At 33.5% G+C, this 21,665-nt stretch overlaps 1 protein-coding gene across 1 annotated transcript; it reads left to right on the top strand.

Moving 5' to 3' along the window:
* Nucleotides 1-5,955: 5,955 nt before the first annotated feature.
* Nucleotides 5,956-21,184, top strand: LOC134846518 (uncharacterized). Its single transcript, XM_063863898.1, has 7 exons — nucleotides 5,956-6,370; nucleotides 6,747-7,002; nucleotides 7,334-7,427; nucleotides 7,776-8,015; nucleotides 8,398-8,578; nucleotides 10,964-11,103; nucleotides 20,934-21,184. The coding sequence occupies exons 1-7, from the start codon at nucleotides 6,194-6,196 to the stop codon at nucleotides 21,160-21,162; spliced, it is 1,317 nt and encodes a 438-aa protein (XP_063719968.1). The 5' UTR covers nucleotides 5,956-6,193; the 3' UTR covers nucleotides 21,163-21,184.
* The last annotated feature ends 481 nt before the right edge of the window (nucleotides 21,185-21,665 follow it).

The following is a 21,665-nucleotide window of genomic DNA, read 5'->3' as shown; positions in this document are numbered from 1 at the left end:
CAAGAAGACTTCAGCTGCCGCAATAAACCAGTATACCCTAGATCTATTGAGCCTAGCAGAGACTAGTTAAACACCCTGAGACTAGATAGTATAAGAGTAAGATTAGGATCGGTATTAGACTAAGAAGTTGCACGAATCTATCCGGCCGAAAATAAGATAGCGTGACGAGCAGACGGTGTACCCTATCCGAAATTACTCTATGAGATAACCACCTCGGTTATAACTCACTGTGTAGAAAAACTAGTTGAGGCTAACTAGCCGATAGTTAACCTAAATTTTTTGTTTTACTTTTTTCCAAGCAAAACCAGGTACCACAAATAATCATCGTAATGAGTCGAATGATGTACCATATTACAGCTTTTTCAGTTGCGATTCGAACAGTTTTAAACAATTTTCAAAAAATTGTCCTCGGTTTTTGGTCAAATATCGAGACAGTAAAGCGACCGAGTTAAGCTCGTTATATATGAATATTGGCATTTTAGGCTAAAAACTTTATTTTATTAATAAGAAAACTATTTTTGGAAACATCATTTAGCGCTGCTCTGGAAAAAAAATCAAAATTAATTGAAATGTTTTGTGAAAAAATTGAAGAAAAAATTTTTTTTTTTCGAAATTGAAGACAATTGTTGTCGTTTATTCCTAATTCCTTATAAACTTTCCTGCTCGTAAGATCTATTTGAAAAAAACTCTGAGAACGTGCTGGGAATATTCTGTGCTACTTGCACACCAACCGGCTATCATGGTTTCAAATTGAAATTGTTTTGTGTCAATTACATTTTCGGTCTTTCAACTGTCTGCTTAAGTTTTGTTTGCTTAGTTGCCACATTACCACTTTTCGCAAATTTTTGCTTTATGCAATTTTCACTGTGATTGAAAGTGTTTTCGATTTAATTCTGTAATTTCTATTTTTACTCACCCTGATTTGGTAAAAATGTTCCAACATCTGAAAGTGTGAGGGTACTTTGTCTTTGGATCTTTTTTTTAAAAAACCCACTAAATTGTTCAATGATAAACCGGTTTGAATTGTAGCCTAATTTTGAAACAAAGAAGAGAGCAGCGAGTAGATTCATAATAAGGAGAAAAACTCTAGTTATATGTAGAGGCAAAATAAAACCGCAACTTCCTATGTATTTTATTGTGACATTTGCTACATTAAATAGGGCAATGTTATAGAAGAATAGGACATATTTTATTCTCGAATATAGATTGACCAACGCTTGCATTATTCCATTGAAACCAGCAGATATCTATCGCTAAAATGTTTGGTTAAGCTCAAAATGAAAATAAAACAATTTTGTTTTCTGGCGCAGACTAAAAGTTTATTTGCAGGAAGTATTTTCTAATATCAAAAAATTCTTTTTAAAAACTGCATCTTGCAATTCTGCAATATATATGAGTTAATAGAGATTTTAGTTTGTCTTTGCCGAGTTTGGGATGATTGCAAACTAAATGGAAAGGCCATGAACTTCTATTTGTTTTTTTTTTTTTGGTTTCAATTCATATCTGAGGTATTTTTGATGTGACGGTTTTTTGGGTCAACCTATTAGAAAATTTGAAAAGATGTTTGAAAAAAAATAGAAATAACATGAGAGACTAATGTTATTTTAAGTTCTATTAGCTACCGTTGATGCATTAAAAACATGCGACTGAAACATCAGCAGCGCGACAATTAATCAACTCAAAAGATCAAATAGATACGATGAGTTTCAAAAAATTGCCACCCTAAACTGATACATTTTTAGTAAATCATTACATATTTGTTTTCCTCATTAAGAGTTGCTACTTATTGCTCCGTCCAATCAAATGATCGAATAAAAACTAATGAATCTTAAACTTTTCTCTGTTGTATTTTAGAGCTCAATTGAATCAAACTATCATAAAATCAATCAAATGAAAATTCTGATGGAGTTTAAGCCTAATCAAACTCCATAGCGGCTAAATGAGGGAGGTTTGGCTTTTTTGATTGTTAATTTTGAGAAAATGATAACGTGTTCCTGTTTAAATTCTTTTGTTGCCATTAGTACTCTTATTTTTTTTGTATTCTAAATGCCTTGAACTTTATCATACTACAGGACAGGATTCTCCAACCCAAATGTGATTATTGCGGGCTGTCCTTTTAAAAACTTGAATGTTTCTATATCTTTGATTTATTGTTTGCTTAAAACTCTTTAGAAACGGAACTTTTTTTTGTTTTTAAGGCTTTTTTGAAAACATTTTTACTTTCAGATTAAATGAATTTGTCATACCAAATCGAACTTTTTAACTATATTCATTCACTTTAACAACCACAAAACGAGATGTATAGTATATTATACTGGGCAGAAATCAAAGGTTTGTCACTTTTTTCAATCAACATTCAAGGTAACTGAGTTTAGTGATGAGCGAAAAATAAAATTTTCAATTCCATTTGAACTTAATTTATGTTTACCTTATGCTCACTGTTAGCGGTGTAGAAAAAAAATTATACGTTCAATTGACCCAAGAATCCAATTAAGAAAAATAGCTGCATGCTTTTTGGTTCTTCATTGATGACCCATGACTGAAACTTGATATAAAATATATGATTCATCAATGAAACATAGATGCAACATGTAGTGATGATTCCTTCAAGAAAAACTACTACAAAAAGAATATAATTTTTTCGTCATTATATTTTATTTGATATTTTTCTAGCGTGGACTATATTTGAATCAGAAAGTTTTGTCAAGAAAATTGACCGTCATCCTGAATGATGTTTTGAGCAACAATCATTTTAGAAGAATTGCGTAACGCAAACCTTGATATTCAGCGAACACATTAAAACTTTTTCATATAAAGACTTTTATCATATATAAGTTTTGTTCGATCCAAGTTTTCTCGAATAAGTCTTTTTTGAAAAAAAAACCTTGCAAAGTCTGGAAATATTTATCTAAAACTTAAGCGTTTTGGCTGCCTTGCATTCTCATTTCAGCTATTCTCAAACTTTCACTCTGGTCAAACTTGATCACGAAATCTCATGTGAAAAGTTTAAATCAAAAATTTAGTTGCGCATTTCTGCAAAATGAGTACAGTACGATCATGGTTGGAACATTGATGGAACATCACAGATTCATCAATAAAAAATTGCTGATTTATTGCTAAATTATTGTTGTCAAAATTATTGTTGTCATCATTATTTCATCAATTCAAAATCAATGTGTTTGGAAAAATGTGATTGATGAGCCTAGTTATAACACAGTTAACTTATGTGTTTTGAGTGGAAAACCCCTTACATGCTTTAAACGTTTGTCATAAAATGGTGCATTTCTGAATTGCATTTTTCCTCTTTCTAATCTTTTTGACAAAATTTAATTTTACAAGTTAATTTTGTCTTATCAAATTCAAACATTCTGACTATATTCATTCGTTCTAAAAATTCAAAAAAAGATGTACGGTAAAATATGCTGCGCAAAATCAAAATTTCTTCACGTTTTTTAGTGCAACATCTCAGATAACAGAGTTTACAAATGAGCGAATAACAAAAAAAACACACAAATTAAACACTTTTTTTGGTTTATTTTATATTTGATGTTAGGTGAAGAAGAAGATTCTTATACTTACGATTATCACTATTTTTAAGGTGAGCCTTTTATGAACGTTTGAAGAGGATAATTTCTCCAAAGAGTTGCGCAAAACACTTTAAAACTGATTCAAAAAACGTTTTAAAATTTAACTATAAATTTTTTGAAAAATTTAGGGATTTTTTTTTCAGCTCCGTTGGTATACATATCTTTGATATTTTCACAATTTCCATTCGAGCACGCTTGAATTGTTGTTGTTCCGACCAATGAAAATGGGGAGGAACTTTCTATTTGGGTTTGTTTTAGTTTTTTCTTTTTTCTTTTTGTTTTCCACGCAAAATTAGATAACACAAACTATTATGAGAATGTGCCGAATGATAAACATTAGTAAAGCCCTTTCTTTTGCAATTCGAACGACATTAAAAACATGCCAAAAAGTTGGCCCAATATCGAGAAAAACAGGTTTAAAGTTTTTGATTCTTGGTCTAAATTCTAACGAATAAAGCACTTACAACTGTTTTTGTTTAAGTTAGGTCATTAAAACTTAATTTTACTCAGGTGAAATTGTTTTTAATTTTTTGAGCGCCATCTGGAAACTGAAAAGTTGATAAGTTCGAAAAAAAATTTACAAGAGTATATAGAAAATGGTTTTAATTTTTAAATCTTGTTTTTGTTTTCTTAGTCATATTTCTACAATAATTGCCTATTTTACTATTACTGTCGAATATTCCTAAATTCCAATTTTTTGTTCAGATCTTTTCATCATACCACTCAGAAAATAACGACACCAATTTGGAGCAAAAAATTTTTTTCTTGTGGTTTTTAGACTATGGTCGGAACATTCTGTCCTACTTGCAAATTGTTTGTACGTTTGTTTATTATATAATTTCAAAGTTTTTTAAAACTGTTTTTGGTTTCTGCAAAGTAAATCAGAATCAAGCTGGCTGCTATATTGAAACTACTTCGAGAAAGTCCTTCATGAATTGGGGAATTTTTTGTGCAATTATAGTCCCCAAATTGTTCCAACAATCAGGTGAATCAATTCACAGAATTTTAACGCTAAAACTCACATTCATTATTCAGCCATTTTAAAATGTTAGTGAGAAAACTACAAATTTTTATCAACCGACAAATTTTAAAAGACTAGTCATATCCTAGAATCACTTCAATGTTCATACGCAGTCTGCCTGACATGCTATTTATTTTCGGCCTATATAGTTAATATTGATACTTCTTAATCTCGTATGTCGGTGCTTACTCTATATCTACTTCCGTTAGCTTCAATAACTCTAGAGAAATAGTGGTTGGCTGAAGCAGATTGGAGATGCTACTGTTGCCTTCAAGGTGCAAATGGCCGAAACAAAATTTAACAAAGGTTATCTTGATAATAATGAAACAAAGGGGGTGGATTCCCTGGGAATTGAAAGCATCAGAAATCAGAAATCAAAAAGTCCAGAAGACGTTATTGACATCGACAACTTCACATACTTCAATACTACCACACCGGAACTATTTTCCGAATTCCATTTCAGTTGATCAACCCGAAAACTTTTTTAAAATCAGAAAATAAGCCTTTGAAACCATTCTATAACAATTTTGAGGCGCGCAATGAAATTCGCACGCCTGCGCCAGCAAAAATGAAACTTTTTGGTCAAAATCTTGCAAAAAGTGCGCAGAACATTTCTAAAGGACGACAAAAAAAGTTGACACAAAAATTAAAAACAACAGTGGTAATAACAAGATCGGTATTTTGTATTTTAGGTGTTTAGGTTGATGACTTTCCCGCTCGAGGTCCACGACTCATGTTGCGATCGAAATGGGTAGCCGAAATGAACTTTCTGCGACCGAAATTCCATCATTCCGCAAGAGGCTTGAGTCGCAAAAAGTCGCAACATACCTAATTTGGGTCGCGCAAAATCGCAACATACCTAATTTCGGTCGCGCAAAATTGCAACATATCTTCTTTGGGTCGCGCAAAGTCGCATAAAATTTCTTCGGGCGCGCAAAGTCGCAACATACCCATTTTGAGTCGCAATGGTCGAAACATAAGTCCCCGATCTCGACCCGGGTAACAATGTTTCATTTTTTAATTGGTAAACAGTTTTTGGAAGTTTCACGCGTGAAACTTTTTTCTTCTTTGATTTAAACTTCTATAAAATTCAGTTAATCAGAGAAAAACATGCATGCATAACCCAATTGATAGATTTGAAATTGCTATAATTAATTTTCAAATTGTTTTTCGTTCAAATGTGAGCAGCAGTTTTTTTTTAAATCTAATTTTCACCTGTTCGTTTTTATTCCAGAAATGCACTTTTATTTACATTCTCCTCGTTAATTTGCCAGATGTGCACAAACACTCTACCAAGTGCGTGGAATTATCTGCTGCCAAGTAATTAATTATTAATTGACACAGGAATTAGTTGCTCATTTTTGATCCCGCGAAACAATTTGAATGGACAGTATTCAAACACCATTTCTTGTTTTCAAATCTAACTTGTCCAGAGAAGCGCACATTGAACTCCAATATTTTTTGAGCTTACAACTTTTGCAACTATTTTCCTCGAAGTAGTATTTCCCTAATTTTCTAGTTTAAACTCCAGCTTTTTTAGATTTGATTTCATTCAACTTTTTGAAAGTAAAAGCTAATTCTCAAAATGCCCCGCAACGATAACAGTTTCTTTAGAGAACCTCTCGACGGAGAACTAAGTGATGATTTGGACGGCGGTGGCTTTGATGACAACTTCGGCAACAGTGGCAACTTCAACGACATAGGACTGGATGATAGTCTGGCCGGAAGTAGACCAGCCACTGCGACCAGTGTTTTATTCCAGGTACTTTGTGGAATTTCCTTCTTCTACTTCATAAAATCTACAAAAACAGTTCTTGGTTTCAAAAATATTAATTGTTTATTTTTTCGGCCTTAAGATCATATGGATCATAAAAAATCCCATGTGTTCAAATTAACATCAGTTTTTCAAAGGCAATAACGTGATGAGAACAATTTTTTCTGAAACTTGTCATGGTAAAAAATTTAAGAGAAATGATGTTTATAAGTTATGCTTTACATAATCAATGAAGTTCAAAACAATGTCAGTTTTGCTCAGATTTGATATCATTAAGGTCTAGAAAAGTACTTCTTGAACTAATGAAATACTCAAAAAATCAAAAACTTGGAGGGGTTTTAGTGTTCATTTATAATTTTTTCAGGCGAACGATGACACTAATATGGCGGGTTACACTGACCCAAATGCGGACCCCCCTCCCTCCTCTGCGCCCTCTCAGAACGAGCCTCGCAACCCCACCCGGGTGGTGAAGTTTGCCGTCTATTTGGTCATTCTGCTAGCAGTGGTGGCCATGTGTATGCTGAGTGCATTCATGAGTATCAGCACTCTCTTGCAGACGAAGGACATTCCAGCGACGACTTACAAGCAGAAGAAACAAACGGGTCCACACAAACATACGGGTATTAAACATGCTCAAACTCAGTTGATCTTAATCGACGTTGAAGCCAGTTTTGACCTCGATAATAATTAGCATTTGATTTAAAATCGGATCGCTTAGACTGGCCTTTTCAATGTCATTTGTCATTTTTTTCTGGCAGAAAAGTTAAAAATGGCATTGTTAATCGTAAATCCAGTGATTCAAAAGGAAGCAAATACCAAAAGAAATAGAAACAATTAGTTAGATTCAGTTTTTTCTTTCAACTTTTTGGTTGATAGCCAAGAAAAGGTTGAAGTAAAATACCAGATTTATTGTCAAGTTTTGTCTTTTCATTCGGAAACTATTCACGTCAGGAATCATCTTCATGGCAAAGGGACTGGATCTGATCACGTGTGAGACTTTCAACTTCACCTCCCTGAATATAGACGAGCTCTTCAAACGACCCTTGTTAGTATCATCGCATATTCTATATATAACAGAATGAAGGATGGTGGTTATTTAGCAGCAAACTTTCAAATACAAGCTCAAAACGACATTTTTGATTTAGAAAACTGCCCAATTATTATGAAAGCTGTCAGTTTGAACTTTTATTAGAAAGATTTTTGCGAAAACAATCTAATGCCCTTCCATTTGTACCGGAGCGACGTAATAAAATTTACCAAAATTTTTCCATAGAAACAATACTTAAGTACTTAATTGCTAAGTCGATCAAAGTCGAACAACGTCCGATAAAGTCGAGCAAAGGCAAAACAGATGAAATTGAACAAATCCTTGAATTCAATTGGTTAAAATTAGGTGTCAGGAGCGACAGTTCACCCTGCACTACTACGACGAGATCCCCTTCTACCTGGAGTCCAGTCTCCACGAGATGCTGCAGTATGTGAGGAAGGAGCAGTCCCAACTCACAGCTGTCCTCATCCGGGGTCCCGCAGACTGGGGCAACAAACAGACCACCATTGCCCACGTGACTGTACCCCTGGACCAAGCTGGAACTTGGAGTGTCATTCATCCGGACTTCGATGAATTGTCAGACCGGTACGCTTATTGTATAGTACACAAGATCTCAAACTGATTGTCTGAAGGAAAATACTATTATTGATGAGCGTCTGATTTTCGGCTCCAAGTTTCGCGATTTTCTGCTTAAACTTTGCAATTTTCTGCTTCAGTTTTTGTCTGGGTTTCAAAAGCCAATGATTGTAGGAAGAACTTTTTCTGGATATGATAACTTATGCTAGGTAAAAAAAAATTTTTTGGTGCATTTATCTTTCCTGAATATCCAAATATCTTCAATCAAATTTACCATAAAGGCGAGGGACAAGCTACTTTGTCTTCAACGCATAATCATACGTAACTATCGAGCAAGCATCTGAAAATCCTTAAACTAATCGATTTTTTCATTTCTTTTGTTTTGCTTCAGCTTCGCGGCATCGAGTTTCGAGGGAGCGATGACTCACTTGAAGTGGGAACTAAGCCAGGACCTGCTGGACGGGGGATACTCCATGAACCCAGTGTCCAGTAACTTCCGAACACTTTTCCTCATGAGTGAGAATGTGTTCATGAACTTCGGAAATGTCGACGCCATTCGATTTGAGATGGAGGTCATTAATTTAAAACTAAGCATTAATTTAAAACAAGGGGGGTTCTTTTCAGAAATTTTGTCGATCTTTCTTCTAGGTCGACCAAATTGATTTTATGAGCTGTCCCATATCACTAAAAAGACCCTATTTTGACAAAACTTTCTGCGCCGCTGGCAAGTTATTGAAAAAACAGGCCAAGCTGAAAAAAAAAACGTTTTTAAGTACTTTTTGGAAAATGTTGAACAAGAAATCGCGTTTTTTTGGCCCGAGCTTCCTCCTCATAGACAATAAATATTGGCGACTTTTGCGCCTTTAGAAAAATTTTAAGGTCCGTAAGCTAAAAATTGATACCTCCAAATAGTCAAAGGTAGGGGTCGAAAACCTAAGATAGGCAGATTTTAAAATCATACCCTGAAAACAGAACACGATATGCGCATGTTTGTAGAATAAAAGTATCATTGCTAAAATTTTTAACAGTGCTACGAGTTTGGTTTTCACTTATATTATATAATAAAAAACCTGCAAACTACGCAGGAAAAAAAATAAGAATCTTTTTGTTTTCATTAAATACTACAATTCTATATAACACTTGGAACTTTAAAAAACCTTAAATGAAAAAGCAATTTAGCCAAAAAAAAACGAGCTTAATCTTAAAACAGATCAAACAAAACCTTTGTTAAAAATACTGAAAATTACATTTGAAGCTGAAACTACACAAAAGATAGAGAAAATCCATAAACTTAACAAAACCAAAGCCAGCCATTTGAGATTTGAAATCCATGGTGAGCTCCTCTGTAAAAGTGTGAAGACATTTTTATTTGCTATTTATATCAGATCAGGAAAAATTATTCAGAAAGCAACAGTTTTGTGCGGTGACCGTTCGACAAGCATATAAATTCCATAACTTTTGAAATATATGAATTGGCGCATATTTGATAGATGGATTTCTGAAATTGCAAAAAAACAATGGTGGCATGTCACGGAGCCGAATACCCGAGTAGCCAAAAAACTTTCGTCCAGATTAGCCGAAAAAAAATTGTTCCGCAAGCCGAAATTTTTTGTTTCCTGTTAGCCAAAGAATTCAATTTGCTCAAACCAAAAATCAATTGCCTAAATTATTGAAATCCGTACCATATAATGAAGAGGTGTTTTTCTTTATGGCTCTTACCTCAAAATAACTTTTAGAACCTCGCAACAGAAAAGTTCAATGATTGGCGAAGAGGGATAATTTGAGAAAATGGAAAACATTAACAAACTTTTTTGTATTGACTAAAACTGAGCTATTCCAAAACACTTGAAAAAAATTTTTTTGACAAATTTTTTTTTACGACAGAGGTAAGAATTTGAAAACCAATTTTAGCAATACATTGGGATTTGTACAAATATTGTCGCACACCCCCCATGTCCATTTCAAGACACCTAATTTATATTGCTTTAAATTGGTTATTTACTGGATAAACTATAAAAATTGTTCCCAGGCATCGCCGAAAAAAAGTTCCGGATAGCTGAAAAAAACTGCATATCAAAATAACCGCAATTTTATTGCTATCTTATTCCATGAAAGCAAATATATTATTACTCAACGACAATTTTTTAGTCTATCGACTAATATGAGTTTAATTTTTGCGATGAATTTGTCGGATTTGATTTAATGTTAATTATTTCGTTGGAAAGCTAAGGATCTAAGAAAGGCCCTGTTATAGTTGTCATTTCACTTTCAAAAGAACCATAAAAAAGAACCATAGAAGTTGACTAAAAAAAATTTTCTGTAAAAAGCCAAAAACTGAATTAATTTTTAACTTGTAGTTGAGAGTTTTTTGTCTACTATTTCATACAAAAAACTGTATGAGAGCTTATTTTGGCTCTTGGCTTTCAAATGAATACTTTTAAGTTTCATAGTGCTTCCGCTGTTTACGGTTTTTTTCGCTGCTAAGAATAGATTTCGATGCTTTCTAATTAAATGGCCAAACGAGGTCTTGGAACCAATTTCTTACATTTTGTCCGGCTACTATTAGTAAACAATTACATTCATCAGATAACAAATTTTGAACCATGAATATCGAGTAGTTGTAGAGAAAACGGCAGAAACGTGAAAAAGTTCTCTTTCTTTTCATGTCTTGAAAAACAAAAGTTGCAGCTTCTATGACCCGTGACTGTAATACTTTTTTTTATAATCACTTCTATTCATTAACTCAACTTACAGTGCCAATTTTTATCCTAATGGATAAAATTTTCGAATTTAAATTTTTTTTAGTCCAGTTCACAAGATCACAAGATCGTTAGAAAAATTGCAGAAAAATCTAATGAAAAATTTCTTTTTCTTGATGTAGTCTGAATTGTTTATTACAAGATTTTTTTATAAATAATAATGAAAATTCAGCTTGTGATGTGGTGTGAATTTGCTAGATTTCTCTGATGGAGAGCAACAAGAGTGCCCTGGACAGATCAGTGAGAGACAGGAGGGGAGGGGGGACTGACTTGACCCAACTGCAACACATAGAAGTGCTGTACCAGTGGAAGGACAACTACTTCATGCTCGGCGACTCGTGAGTATACATTGTACTCATACTCGTGAGTACTAATACTCGTATATAATATATAATATAATATAGAAAAAATAATATAAAACTATAATATAATACAAGGGCGGATTTAATGGGGGGGGCGGGGGGATCCAACAGTTTCCTAAAAGTGCGTAAAAATGCTTTTTATGGACTTTTTCAAATTTTTACTTGCGGTGCGGAAATTTTGGCCAAATCAGGGTCTTTTTGTTCCGACTTTCGATACGAAAGTAACGGAATATTTGTGCTCGGGGTGGGTTTTTTTTTCCTTCAGACAAATTTCGACTTTTTAACTAGCCTTTTTTGACGGAATTTTTTATATCATTCGAAAGGTATTGTTGCCCTGAGCTCAAATTTGAAAAGATATTTCACCTGTGATCTTTTTTCGTAAAGTTACGGGGGTTTAAAGATTGCCATTTTGGCCAATTTGGGACAATTAACGCGCGATATCTTTCGCGCTATTAACGCGTAAGCGGAGAGTTAATCCGTCTTAGACATCATTCCAAATTGGTTAAAAGAAGCTTATTTGCCATAATTGGTTTGTTACAAGGAGCGAAATCTATCCTTTTGTACTTTAAATGGCGTATGGGGGGATGATTTTCACTAAAAAATTTCACATTTTAGAAAAAAAAAAATTCTTTTGTTTTGTTTCATTGAATTTTTTAATGTTATTACTGCTCCATAACCCTTAAAAGGCAGTCGGAACATTCAGGGCTTCGCCCTGATACGAGCAGTCTTGTTAATATTTTGAGAGAGCTCGGAAAATCAAATTAAAAAAAGAAAAATTTTGAGTTTTTTTTTTGAAAATCCGGGGTAATTTAGGAGGGGTAGGGGGGACGCTTCCTTTACTCAGGGATTCGAGCCCTTCACCACCCAAAGGGACTTCTCTTTGAGGTTATTTTACGACATCCAATTTCGGACAACTGACTTTTAAAAGTCATCAAAATTCAATACATTTGGTTATTCTGTTAGGTTGTCGGGAGAGATCAATAAATAACCAATAACTTATCGAAAAAACTGTTTTCCTTTGCATGAGTTTTAGAGTGATGTTTACGGTCAAAAAAATTATTGAGAGAACTTAATTGACCATTTTAATGTCCGCAGTTTTCATCAAAAAAGTGAAAAATTTGATTAATATTTCATTGTTCCCATGATTCGTGTTTTAATGAAAAGCGCATGCAATTATAAAACCATCATCAGCAAAAAAGCGATAAAAATTACCATATGGTTTAGCGAAGTTGAATTGGTTCAATATAATCGCCTGACGCTAATCGATTTTTATATGTCAAGTGACTTCATTTTCATTCGCGCTCGTTACTAATTTTAATATGCCAACTGTCTAAATGTCAGACGAAAGAGGACGTTATTTGAATTCAAACTGTGACTAATCAGCTGTTTATAATAAGTTAAAACTATTTGACGTGCGGCCAACTATGGCATGCAATTAGCGGTTAAAAATAAAGACCGTGAAACAAATAGTCATTGTCGCCGCAAGAAAAGAAATAACGAACTCAATGAGGTCATTCTCTGACTCATTACAAAAGACGTCTTTTTTTCACCCAATTATTTAGCTCAATTACTAGATTGGATTTTTCCTTACGACAGGAAATGAGTGATCTTGTCTATAGTCTAAAAAAGGAAGGTTCATTCGAAAACTCACTTGGAACACTCGACAATTTTTTTAAAAAAACTATTCATTTTACAAAAAAAAGTAAAAGAAAAAGTTTCATTCCTACATGCGAAGAGTTTTGCGATTGTAGCTTAGATTATTCTTCAGTCAACGTTCAATGATCAGTTCGCAAAAAGAAAAGAACAGTAATCAAGCAAAAAAATTTTTGTAAAAATAAACCAGCATTCAAATTTTGAATAACTTTTGCCCCGGTGATTTTTAAACAGTTGTTGTTTTTTGAAAAAAAAAATCAGTCACGGAAAACAGCCAAGGGATGCGATTTTCTCTACAGACAATCAGGGCTGAAATTTTGAAAAATGATGGATGAAACTGTTCATAAATTAAGACAGGGAAATTTTTATCCAGATCTAAGCTAAGCCCTCATTTTGATTTCTCATTAAACAAAAAAAAAACAATTAAAAAAATACGACGAAAATACTCAGCTAAAATACTCAGCTACGACGAAAATTTGAAGTCAAAATTTGGCCTTTTAACAAACCTACTGCTTAAGTTCAGTCAAACCATGTCCAAGATATTAACTAAGTTCATTTTTTGTGAAGGTGAGCCTGTGGTTCCCACTTTTTTATCTCAAACATATTAACACTATACAAATTCACTCGCTGCTTTTTGTTGCCTTAAAAACTAGAAACCACTGCATTTTAAAACGATTGCTAGAATTTATTATCGTTCTACTCTAAAATGAAAAGAGAACTCATTTCGAAGGGGACTTCGGTAAACATCAAAGAATAAAACACAAAAGTGTCGCCATTTATAGCCAGACAATTTTGCCCTACTTAACTTGCGTAAGTTTTGAACAGCATTGACCTTGCCAAGATTTCGGATTGTTACAATGATTCGAACCAAAAACGACCAATCAATCAACGAACTTTGAAGGCGCGCAAATAATTAAACGTTCTTTGACTAAAATTGGCGTGATTTTTTAGACATTTACAGCTGGTAAGGAAATTTTAAAAAATCGTTCCTAGTCCCAACATAACACTCCGAAAATCAGCGCTATTGTCCTGGGATTAAATTGCTAGTGAACGTGCCAAGTTCTTGCGGTTAGATACGTTTTCTTGGAGTCTGCATAAAAACGTTTTTTTTTTGAAATATCAAAATTTAAAAGTTAAAATTTGAATTTCAATGATAAGAAAGAAAAAAAGACACAACTTACTCTGGCTTAGCCTAATAAAACGAATACAAAGGATAGAATTTTATAGGAGTTATTTTATAAGTTTCATCGGCCAACGAGAAAGATGATTTTTCGAGAACTCTCAGGATTTCGAGGCCACCGCATAAAACAATTTGCTCGTGATCAATGGATTCACTGTCATACCGGATAAAGTTTCCAAGTTTTCAAAATTTTGAGGGATTTCGAAATTTTGCGCAAAAGGCATGATTTGCGTATTAAGATTTGGTTTCTCACGTGTGCACGCAGCCGTTTCCATCAGTTTGTCTTTATTTTGGAGGGCACACTTAGTGGCCAAATCTTCTGTTACTGACAAAACGGCACTGGCAACACCGACAGTCGGGGTAAATCTCTCGCTGAGATTTTTTAAATGCTGTATTGACATTTTGGGCATCTAATTTTCCGGCTGAAATGCCATGGTGATGCTCTCAACGCCTCTTGATCAAACTGTTGATTTCTGTAATGAAAGGTGCTCGATATCTTTGTGTTTGGTGTTTGAGTGTTAATTTTGGTGTTAACTTTTAAAATAGGAAATTTTTGTATTAAAAATTGTATTAATTTTGCTTGGTATTGAAATTATTAGGTAATAAATTGTACGGTGTTAAATTGGCTGGTACTAAATTGTTGAACACCGAGCCTATAGGATGTCCTAACCCTACTTCTCCAACGAACAATTTTATGTCGAATTTTTAAACTATTTAGCCGGGATTTTGTGACTTAAAGGACACCTCTCCGCTACCCCCTCCCCCAATCAAATAAAAAATTACACCTTGGAACCAATTTATTCCAATTTTCTGTATTCTGATAAACAGTCTCAGCCATCAAAACTTTAACAGTGCTTCTCTAGCAGTTGTGGAGAACGACAAAAAGTTGAAAAAATCTGGTTATTTTCATCGCTCGAAACTAAACATTGCCTTTCTCAGTCCCGTGACTCCAGTACATAATAACCAAATATCAGCTTATTGAGTGAATTAGACTGTTTTTTAGTTTTAGTAGATAGCCAGAGTTCTACTTTTTTATACAAAACAAACAAAGCAAGGAAACAAATAAACTCACGCTGAAAATTGAAAAAAAAAAATTAAAAAAATAAAACTTTTAGTAGACTAATAAATCAGAGCGTTTTCAATTAAACTATGTTTTTCTATCTTGTTCCATGTTGATACAGCTCTCATGGAATTTTTTTGATGATTTAGGAGTACAATGAGATAGGCTGTTCAAAATTTCAATCTAGCTTTTCATAATTGGCAGATACCAATTTTAGTCCGAGGCAGTACCTAATTGGATTAAAAGAATTGCTCTCCTTGAAAACAATCGCTTCTTCATCGACCTTGGTTTGATGGACTGTCAAATTCTGAACCTACAAGCCATTTTCTAAGTTTTTTTCCTTCAGATAAAATAAATGTGGATAAAGTATAGCTCCAAATTTTGATTTCGAATAAAATCTTTTTATTTTTTGATTAGAATAATTTTTTTTTTCGTTTTTGCTTAACTGAATATTAAAAACTCTTATTTTTAGCGAGAGTACTTTGATTTGTTGCTAGAAATTTTCACAACAATATTCAAGCTGACTTATTACTGTATCAGCGTCTTCGACAAATATTATCAGCGAAAAATGTTAAAAGCATCATGTTTAAGAGAAAACGATTTCGTTTTTAATTCAGTTTTTTACTAGCATCCTCCAAAATATTATTTTATATGCTTGAAATTGAGTGTGGCAAAACTGATTAGTCTCCTGAAAAAAAAAAGAACGGATTTTTTAAAAATCAAAAATGCCCGAACACAATTGTTGAGTTTTTCTATGGTATCAAGAAACAATCGCCTTCGAGGCCGAGTTTTTTCAGTTTTCTGCAACAGTTAGGAATTTTAAGCTGATAGCAACGGCAACCCCCCCCCCCCCCCTACCCCGCAAAAAAAATAACTAGCAAATTTCAATCGAAAGCCAACATGCAAAATTCTGCTAACATAAAACCTGAAACAACTTCCTGACAAGTGAACAATCTCCAGCTTAAAAAGAGATTTAAGAGGAAATTTCAAATCGATTTTGTTTTACATTAACAATTCTTCTTTTTCCACCCAAAAGTATCAATATTACAAAAACTATAGTTCGATTTTGTTTTTTTTCTCTCGTATTTTATAAATGATGTTTTTCTCTTCTTCAATGTTCCTTGCGTAATTTCACCGATGATATTGGATTGTCAGGATGACCAAAAATTGCCCTTTTAGAAATTTTCGTGAGGTTAGTCTTAAAATTTATTGCAAAGCTTGGCACTAAGAAGTTTTTGAGAAAAAAATTACTTGAAAAATATTTTCTAAGATTATTTTTATTAAAACAGACAAAAATGCTGCGCTGTCGCATTGTACAATATCATCCCACTTAAGGCACTAGCCATTTTTTCTTGAGTAGTTGCCCAAAACAATATGCCTATTGCACCATAAAGTTTTATATTTTTCTGTGATACTTATCTGAACCCCACATAGGACACACTCTGAGCTGTATAACATTATTAAGATCAACGTTTAATATAAAAATTCAATGTTATTGATTCGATTTTTGAAGAATTTTCTTATAGATTTTATGTGGAACCATTGTTAAAATCAATGTTTTTCCTCCTCACTTTGACTACTTCAAAAAAAGTTTTGGAGTTTTATATTTTTCAAGATAAAACTTCAAATTCAGCCTTAGCTCGGATTTCATTAAGAACGATTCTCGGGTGTTTTTTTTCGCTTTTTGGAGTAAGTTTTTGACGGTTTTTCTGAAAGTTTCTTGATTTTCTGTACTTAATTATTGTAATTAGAACAAAATTAGCTAATTGCGCAATCGGCTATCTTTTTTTTCATCGTTCTCATTGATTTCTGTCGATTTATGTGAAAGCATCTCAATTTTGCTAGTAGGTTTTTTGCCAAACCTTATGAAGTTTTAGTTTTTTAGTTTTTTCAAACAAAAACACCGTCATAAGAGGCTAAAAAAAAACAAACGTTTTGAGCAGAACAAAAACAATTCCTCGTTTATCATTTCAAAAAAGTCAAATTAGGTCTCTAGGGAGATCAATATCTTCACAAATACCCCAGACTGGTTATTTTTGGTATCTAAGCCTTAATCAGTTTTCTAAGTCCTAATTTACGTGCTTCTGTCGAAACATTTTGTGCTACTTGCAGAGCAACCGGCTTTTTTCTACTTGTTTTTAAAAAAATCTAAACTTGATTCATTACGATAAGTCAAAGTCAATTAAATTGAAACTTCTTTTTTCTGCAGGTAATTCAATCATACGCAATTTCAGAGAAAATGATCACAAGTGAAATATAATTTTTCACCTCAAGACAACAATAAATCATCTTAAAACCGCCTTTTTTTTATCACAATTGACAAAAATTGATTCCTTGAGCTTAGAGTAAAAATCTATTTGAAGATTTTGGACTTTATGTTTGGAACTAATTTTGCCCATGTACTGTCAACTTTCGCAGTTTTGTTCCGACCATTTGAAACATGGGGAGGAATTATGTATTCGGGTGCGTTGTTTTTTTTGTTCTGACCCTTTGAAAAATGTGGACGTATTTTTTTAATCGGGTGCCTTTGAGCTATTTTTCTGTTCCTTTAGATTATCTAAAAACTGTGAAGGAAGTTTTTATTCGTGTGTGCTTTTGGTTTTTTTCTTTTTGTCTTTTTCTCCCGCGCAAAATCAGGCAGTTTTAGCAAATTATTCTTTCACGGTAAATAGCCTTTGGAGTCAATGGATTCGTGTGGTATGCTAAATTGAGAGCAATGCTATCAGTCATGTTTCGAACGGCATTTAAAAATTTTTAAAAATTTTCTCAGTATCGAGGAAAAATGGTTTAAATTTTTTTTTTTTTTTACTAAATTTTGATCGAATAAAGGTAGCAAGCAGGCTAACAACAGCTTTATTATGCTTATATTGAGCCCTCAAATTTTAGTTCTAAGCAAATTATGCTTAATTGTTTTTTTTTCTCAAAAACTTCGTCGAACATTTATTCCTAATTTTCTTTCAAATATCCTAAAATTGATAGTCAAAATATTGTTAAATTGGAGATATGCTTATTTTTAGTGGGGGTCTTTTTTACGGTCAAGGAGTGAGAACAGCTATGGATCCCCATCCCCTCACTAAATTCAACCGATCTTCATTTATCGTGAGAGGAGAATTCTCTTACCTGATTACTAAAGCTATCTGTTTAACAAATGTTCTGAAGAAGAAGAAGAATTTGAGAGCCTGTATTTTCCTGCTTTTTTGTAGGTGATTTAAATAAGATAGAAGAAAGTCAAACACTTATAGTCAAAACTGGTTCAAAAGGCTTCACGCGGTTACTCTCAAGACATACCTGCAAAATACAAGATCAACTATTATCTAAACGTTCTATAAAGCTTCGGAGTCTATATGTGATTAATAGATCTGCACCAACTTTCTGCGAACTATCAGAGGCTTCTACGTCAAATGCTTGGTAAAAGATATCAAATCACAAACGATTTTCACAGCAAAAGTTTATTTCAGAAACACCACTCAGCATATTTTACCTCCAATATATAGTTGGTTAGAAACTATCTACCCCCTTTTGAACATGCATTAAAGTTCAAGTTGAATATAGTCATCCAAAAACAATCACTGCTGCTGAAATTGTTTTATTGTACTGAAAAAAATTGAGCAGTAATCTCAGTTAAATTAAAACTTTTTGAAGAGTACTTAAATTTAATTTTTGTGTTACTCCTCAGTTATCAAAGCTTCTTCAAATAAATGGATGCCATAAAATTAGATGAAGCAAGATAAAAAGAATAAATATACATTATACCACTTAAAAGAGTTTAACATAATTACAACTAAATGTCAGTTCCTTTACTTAACATTTTAAGAGTTTCCATATCATATCCGCGACTTGTTTTTCGGCGTTGTCAGTCACGTCGATGTTAATTTTGTGACCGGAAATCTATAGACTGGTCGAAAAATAAGTCGCGCATGGTCAAAAAAATAGTAGCTGCACGGCTGAAAAATATAGGGGTTTTGTGCCCACGCTTTGTGCGGTCAGTTTGTAGAATTTTTTGACAAAAAGTGTTCGGCCTCTTCACAAACTCCATTTCCGCTTGTGCGATAAAAAATTATGAGCTCAAAAAAGTGAGCTCAAACAATTTTGAGCTCAAATCTGTTCATCATAATATATTCTAAACAATTCGTATAAACATTTTGTTTGTATTTCAATAATCGTTGGGAAAAAGATGCCCCTAGTATATCACTATTAACACTGAAGTTTTTTCTTCAAAATTTTCGTTGTGTAAGTTGTTCAAATTTCAAACCAAAGTATTTGAACTAATCTTGCTGTCTCAGCTGAGTTTTAATGTAGGAGTTAACATTTTTAATTCAGTTTGCCCAAAAGTTTTTGTTTCACAAAAATTTTCCATAATTAAGCTACATATTAGTGCTAAAATAGTTGACTATATTAAATATATTTTGAGCTATGTAATTCCATGATATAGAACGAAAATGACCTCGAAACGATTATTCTACTCAATTATACGTTCACAAACAATTTACAAATATTGTACATTCAAATAACAAAAAATTAGTACAAAATTATTACCCGTCAAGGAAATCTACAACCCACATTTGCATGATATGGACATAGCTTTGAGAGATACAAAAACAATTTTAGCGAATATGTTTTTAAATTTTCACATCAAATCAATCTAAATAATGTTTTTTGTTCTGCTCTTGTTGAAGCTAAGCGCCGAACCGAATAGTCCAACTGCCCTTCACTGTTTTTGAAAATTGTTTTGAAAACTTCAACTAAAAATTTTTTCGTATTCTGTTCCAAAAAATTCTGCTATGTGATCAAAGGCAAAGTGATGTTTTTAGCGTAAAGTATTGTAATATTACCACAAATTATCTTGCTTTAAATCAATTTAGAACTAATGATGAGCGGATCATGGTGCTCCCTACACGTTGGAAGCACAAAGAATTTCCCGTGTTAATTGTCCCAAAACGGCCAAGTCGGCCATTTTCAAACCACCATCCCTCGTCACTCTCTTCAAAATTTGGAACAAAAACTTTCAGAACAATTTTTTCTTAGACGCAAATTTCAAATGTGTTTGAAAAATGGAGTCTAACTTTTCTCAATTAATCAGGAATGAACCAAAAACAAAACTGCTCCTATCAAGGCGAAGCCCTGATTGTAACTACTGCCGTTTAAAGTCCATGAACGAATTTGTTTGTAAAAAAAAATAGAACACATATCAATAAGAGGAACCAACTTTTGATTTTCTTTTTCCATTTTGTTTTAGTTTTTTCTTTGTCAAATGACAAATTTTGAGTCTGGTAAGGCATTAATAAAGCCAAATTTTCAAAATTTTCCAACTCCCATAACTTTACGAAAAAAATCACAGGTGGAATATTCTTGAACCGAAGATGTGTATTTATGGTAAATTTGCGCTGATAGACTTCTTTTAACTGCCATTAGCGTGTTCAATATTACGACAGACTTTGCAATGAAAAGACTGAAAGTTGAAAAAAAACCAGAAAGATTATTAGGCGCATAAAACACAGCTTATTGTTCCGACTTTTAAAGAAAGTGAAGGAATATTTCTGCTCGGGGTGGTTTTTTTCTGAAATTATCAACGAACTAACCATCTTGTAGCTGAGTAAATAGCCAATTGCAGGCTGTGTGTAATGATAGTTTTTTTTAAACCTTAGTCGGATTTCATGGTTCTTTTAGCTTGAACAAATGCAAAAACCACTGCTGAAAGAATCATTTTCTAGAAATTAACAACTAAAAATTAACAACTAAATAACTCACTAATTGTTAATTACTTGCAAACTGTGCGCAGAATAAGTTTTTGTTATCATTCTGATTTTGTAAACTTATATACACGAGCTAATGCAGACACAACTACTTAAAGGTTAATTTTTTCAAAAACTACTTAGTTCACTAATTAAGTCACTAGTTAATAACTACTTGCAGACTGTGGGCAGTGACCGTGTGGGCCATAGTGACAGTAGTGTCCAGTGCACTTCTTATGGTCGAGAGGGGATACAACACCCTCATGAAGGCATGGAACCAGGCCAAGCCGAAACCCAAACCAAAAGAGGACCAGGAGGCCCTGGTTGCGAACCAAGAGAACAGTATCAGTCACGATGACAGAGAGGTTCAGAGCAGAGCTACCAGCGGGGACGGTGCTGGCAAAGCATGAACACTTAATCTAAAAATATAATTTATCCCAATGTTTTTGTTCCAGAGAAAATTTAACAGATTCAACTATTTTGATTCGCCAGAAATAATGCGAAGCACTGAAAAACGGCAGCTGGTATTTTAACAAATTGAGAAGACATTTTGACGACATGAATACGATTTGATGACTTGGGACCGAATCAATTCGACTAGTTTGATTACTTGGTTATTCACCAAGGAGGCAAAGAAAAACAAAACACTGCTTCATACTAGACAATCGTCTCTTTTCCATTACATTCTCTTTTTTGGACCAGCTGAGTTTAAGCCCAGGGTGGCTCACATATAGAGTAATTTTAGATAAGGTACACCGTCTGCTCGTCACGCTATCTTATTTTCGGCCGGATAGATTCGTGCAACGTCTTAGTCTAACAGCAATCTTAATCTTGCTCTTATGTCTCCTAGTCTCAATAGATCTAGCGTATACTGGTATTTGCGGGTTAGATATCTGGAACTTGTTCCAAAGGA

The sequence above is a fragment of the Symsagittifera roscoffensis genome, chromosome 5 (assembly GCF_963678635.1).
Source record: "Symsagittifera roscoffensis chromosome 5, txSymRosc1.1, whole genome shotgun sequence".
NCBI classification, from domain to species: Eukaryota; Metazoa; Xenacoelomorpha; order Acoela; family Convolutidae; genus Symsagittifera; species Symsagittifera roscoffensis.
Note: the sequence above shows the minus strand (reverse complement) of the source record. Positions and strands in the feature narration are given on the sequence as shown.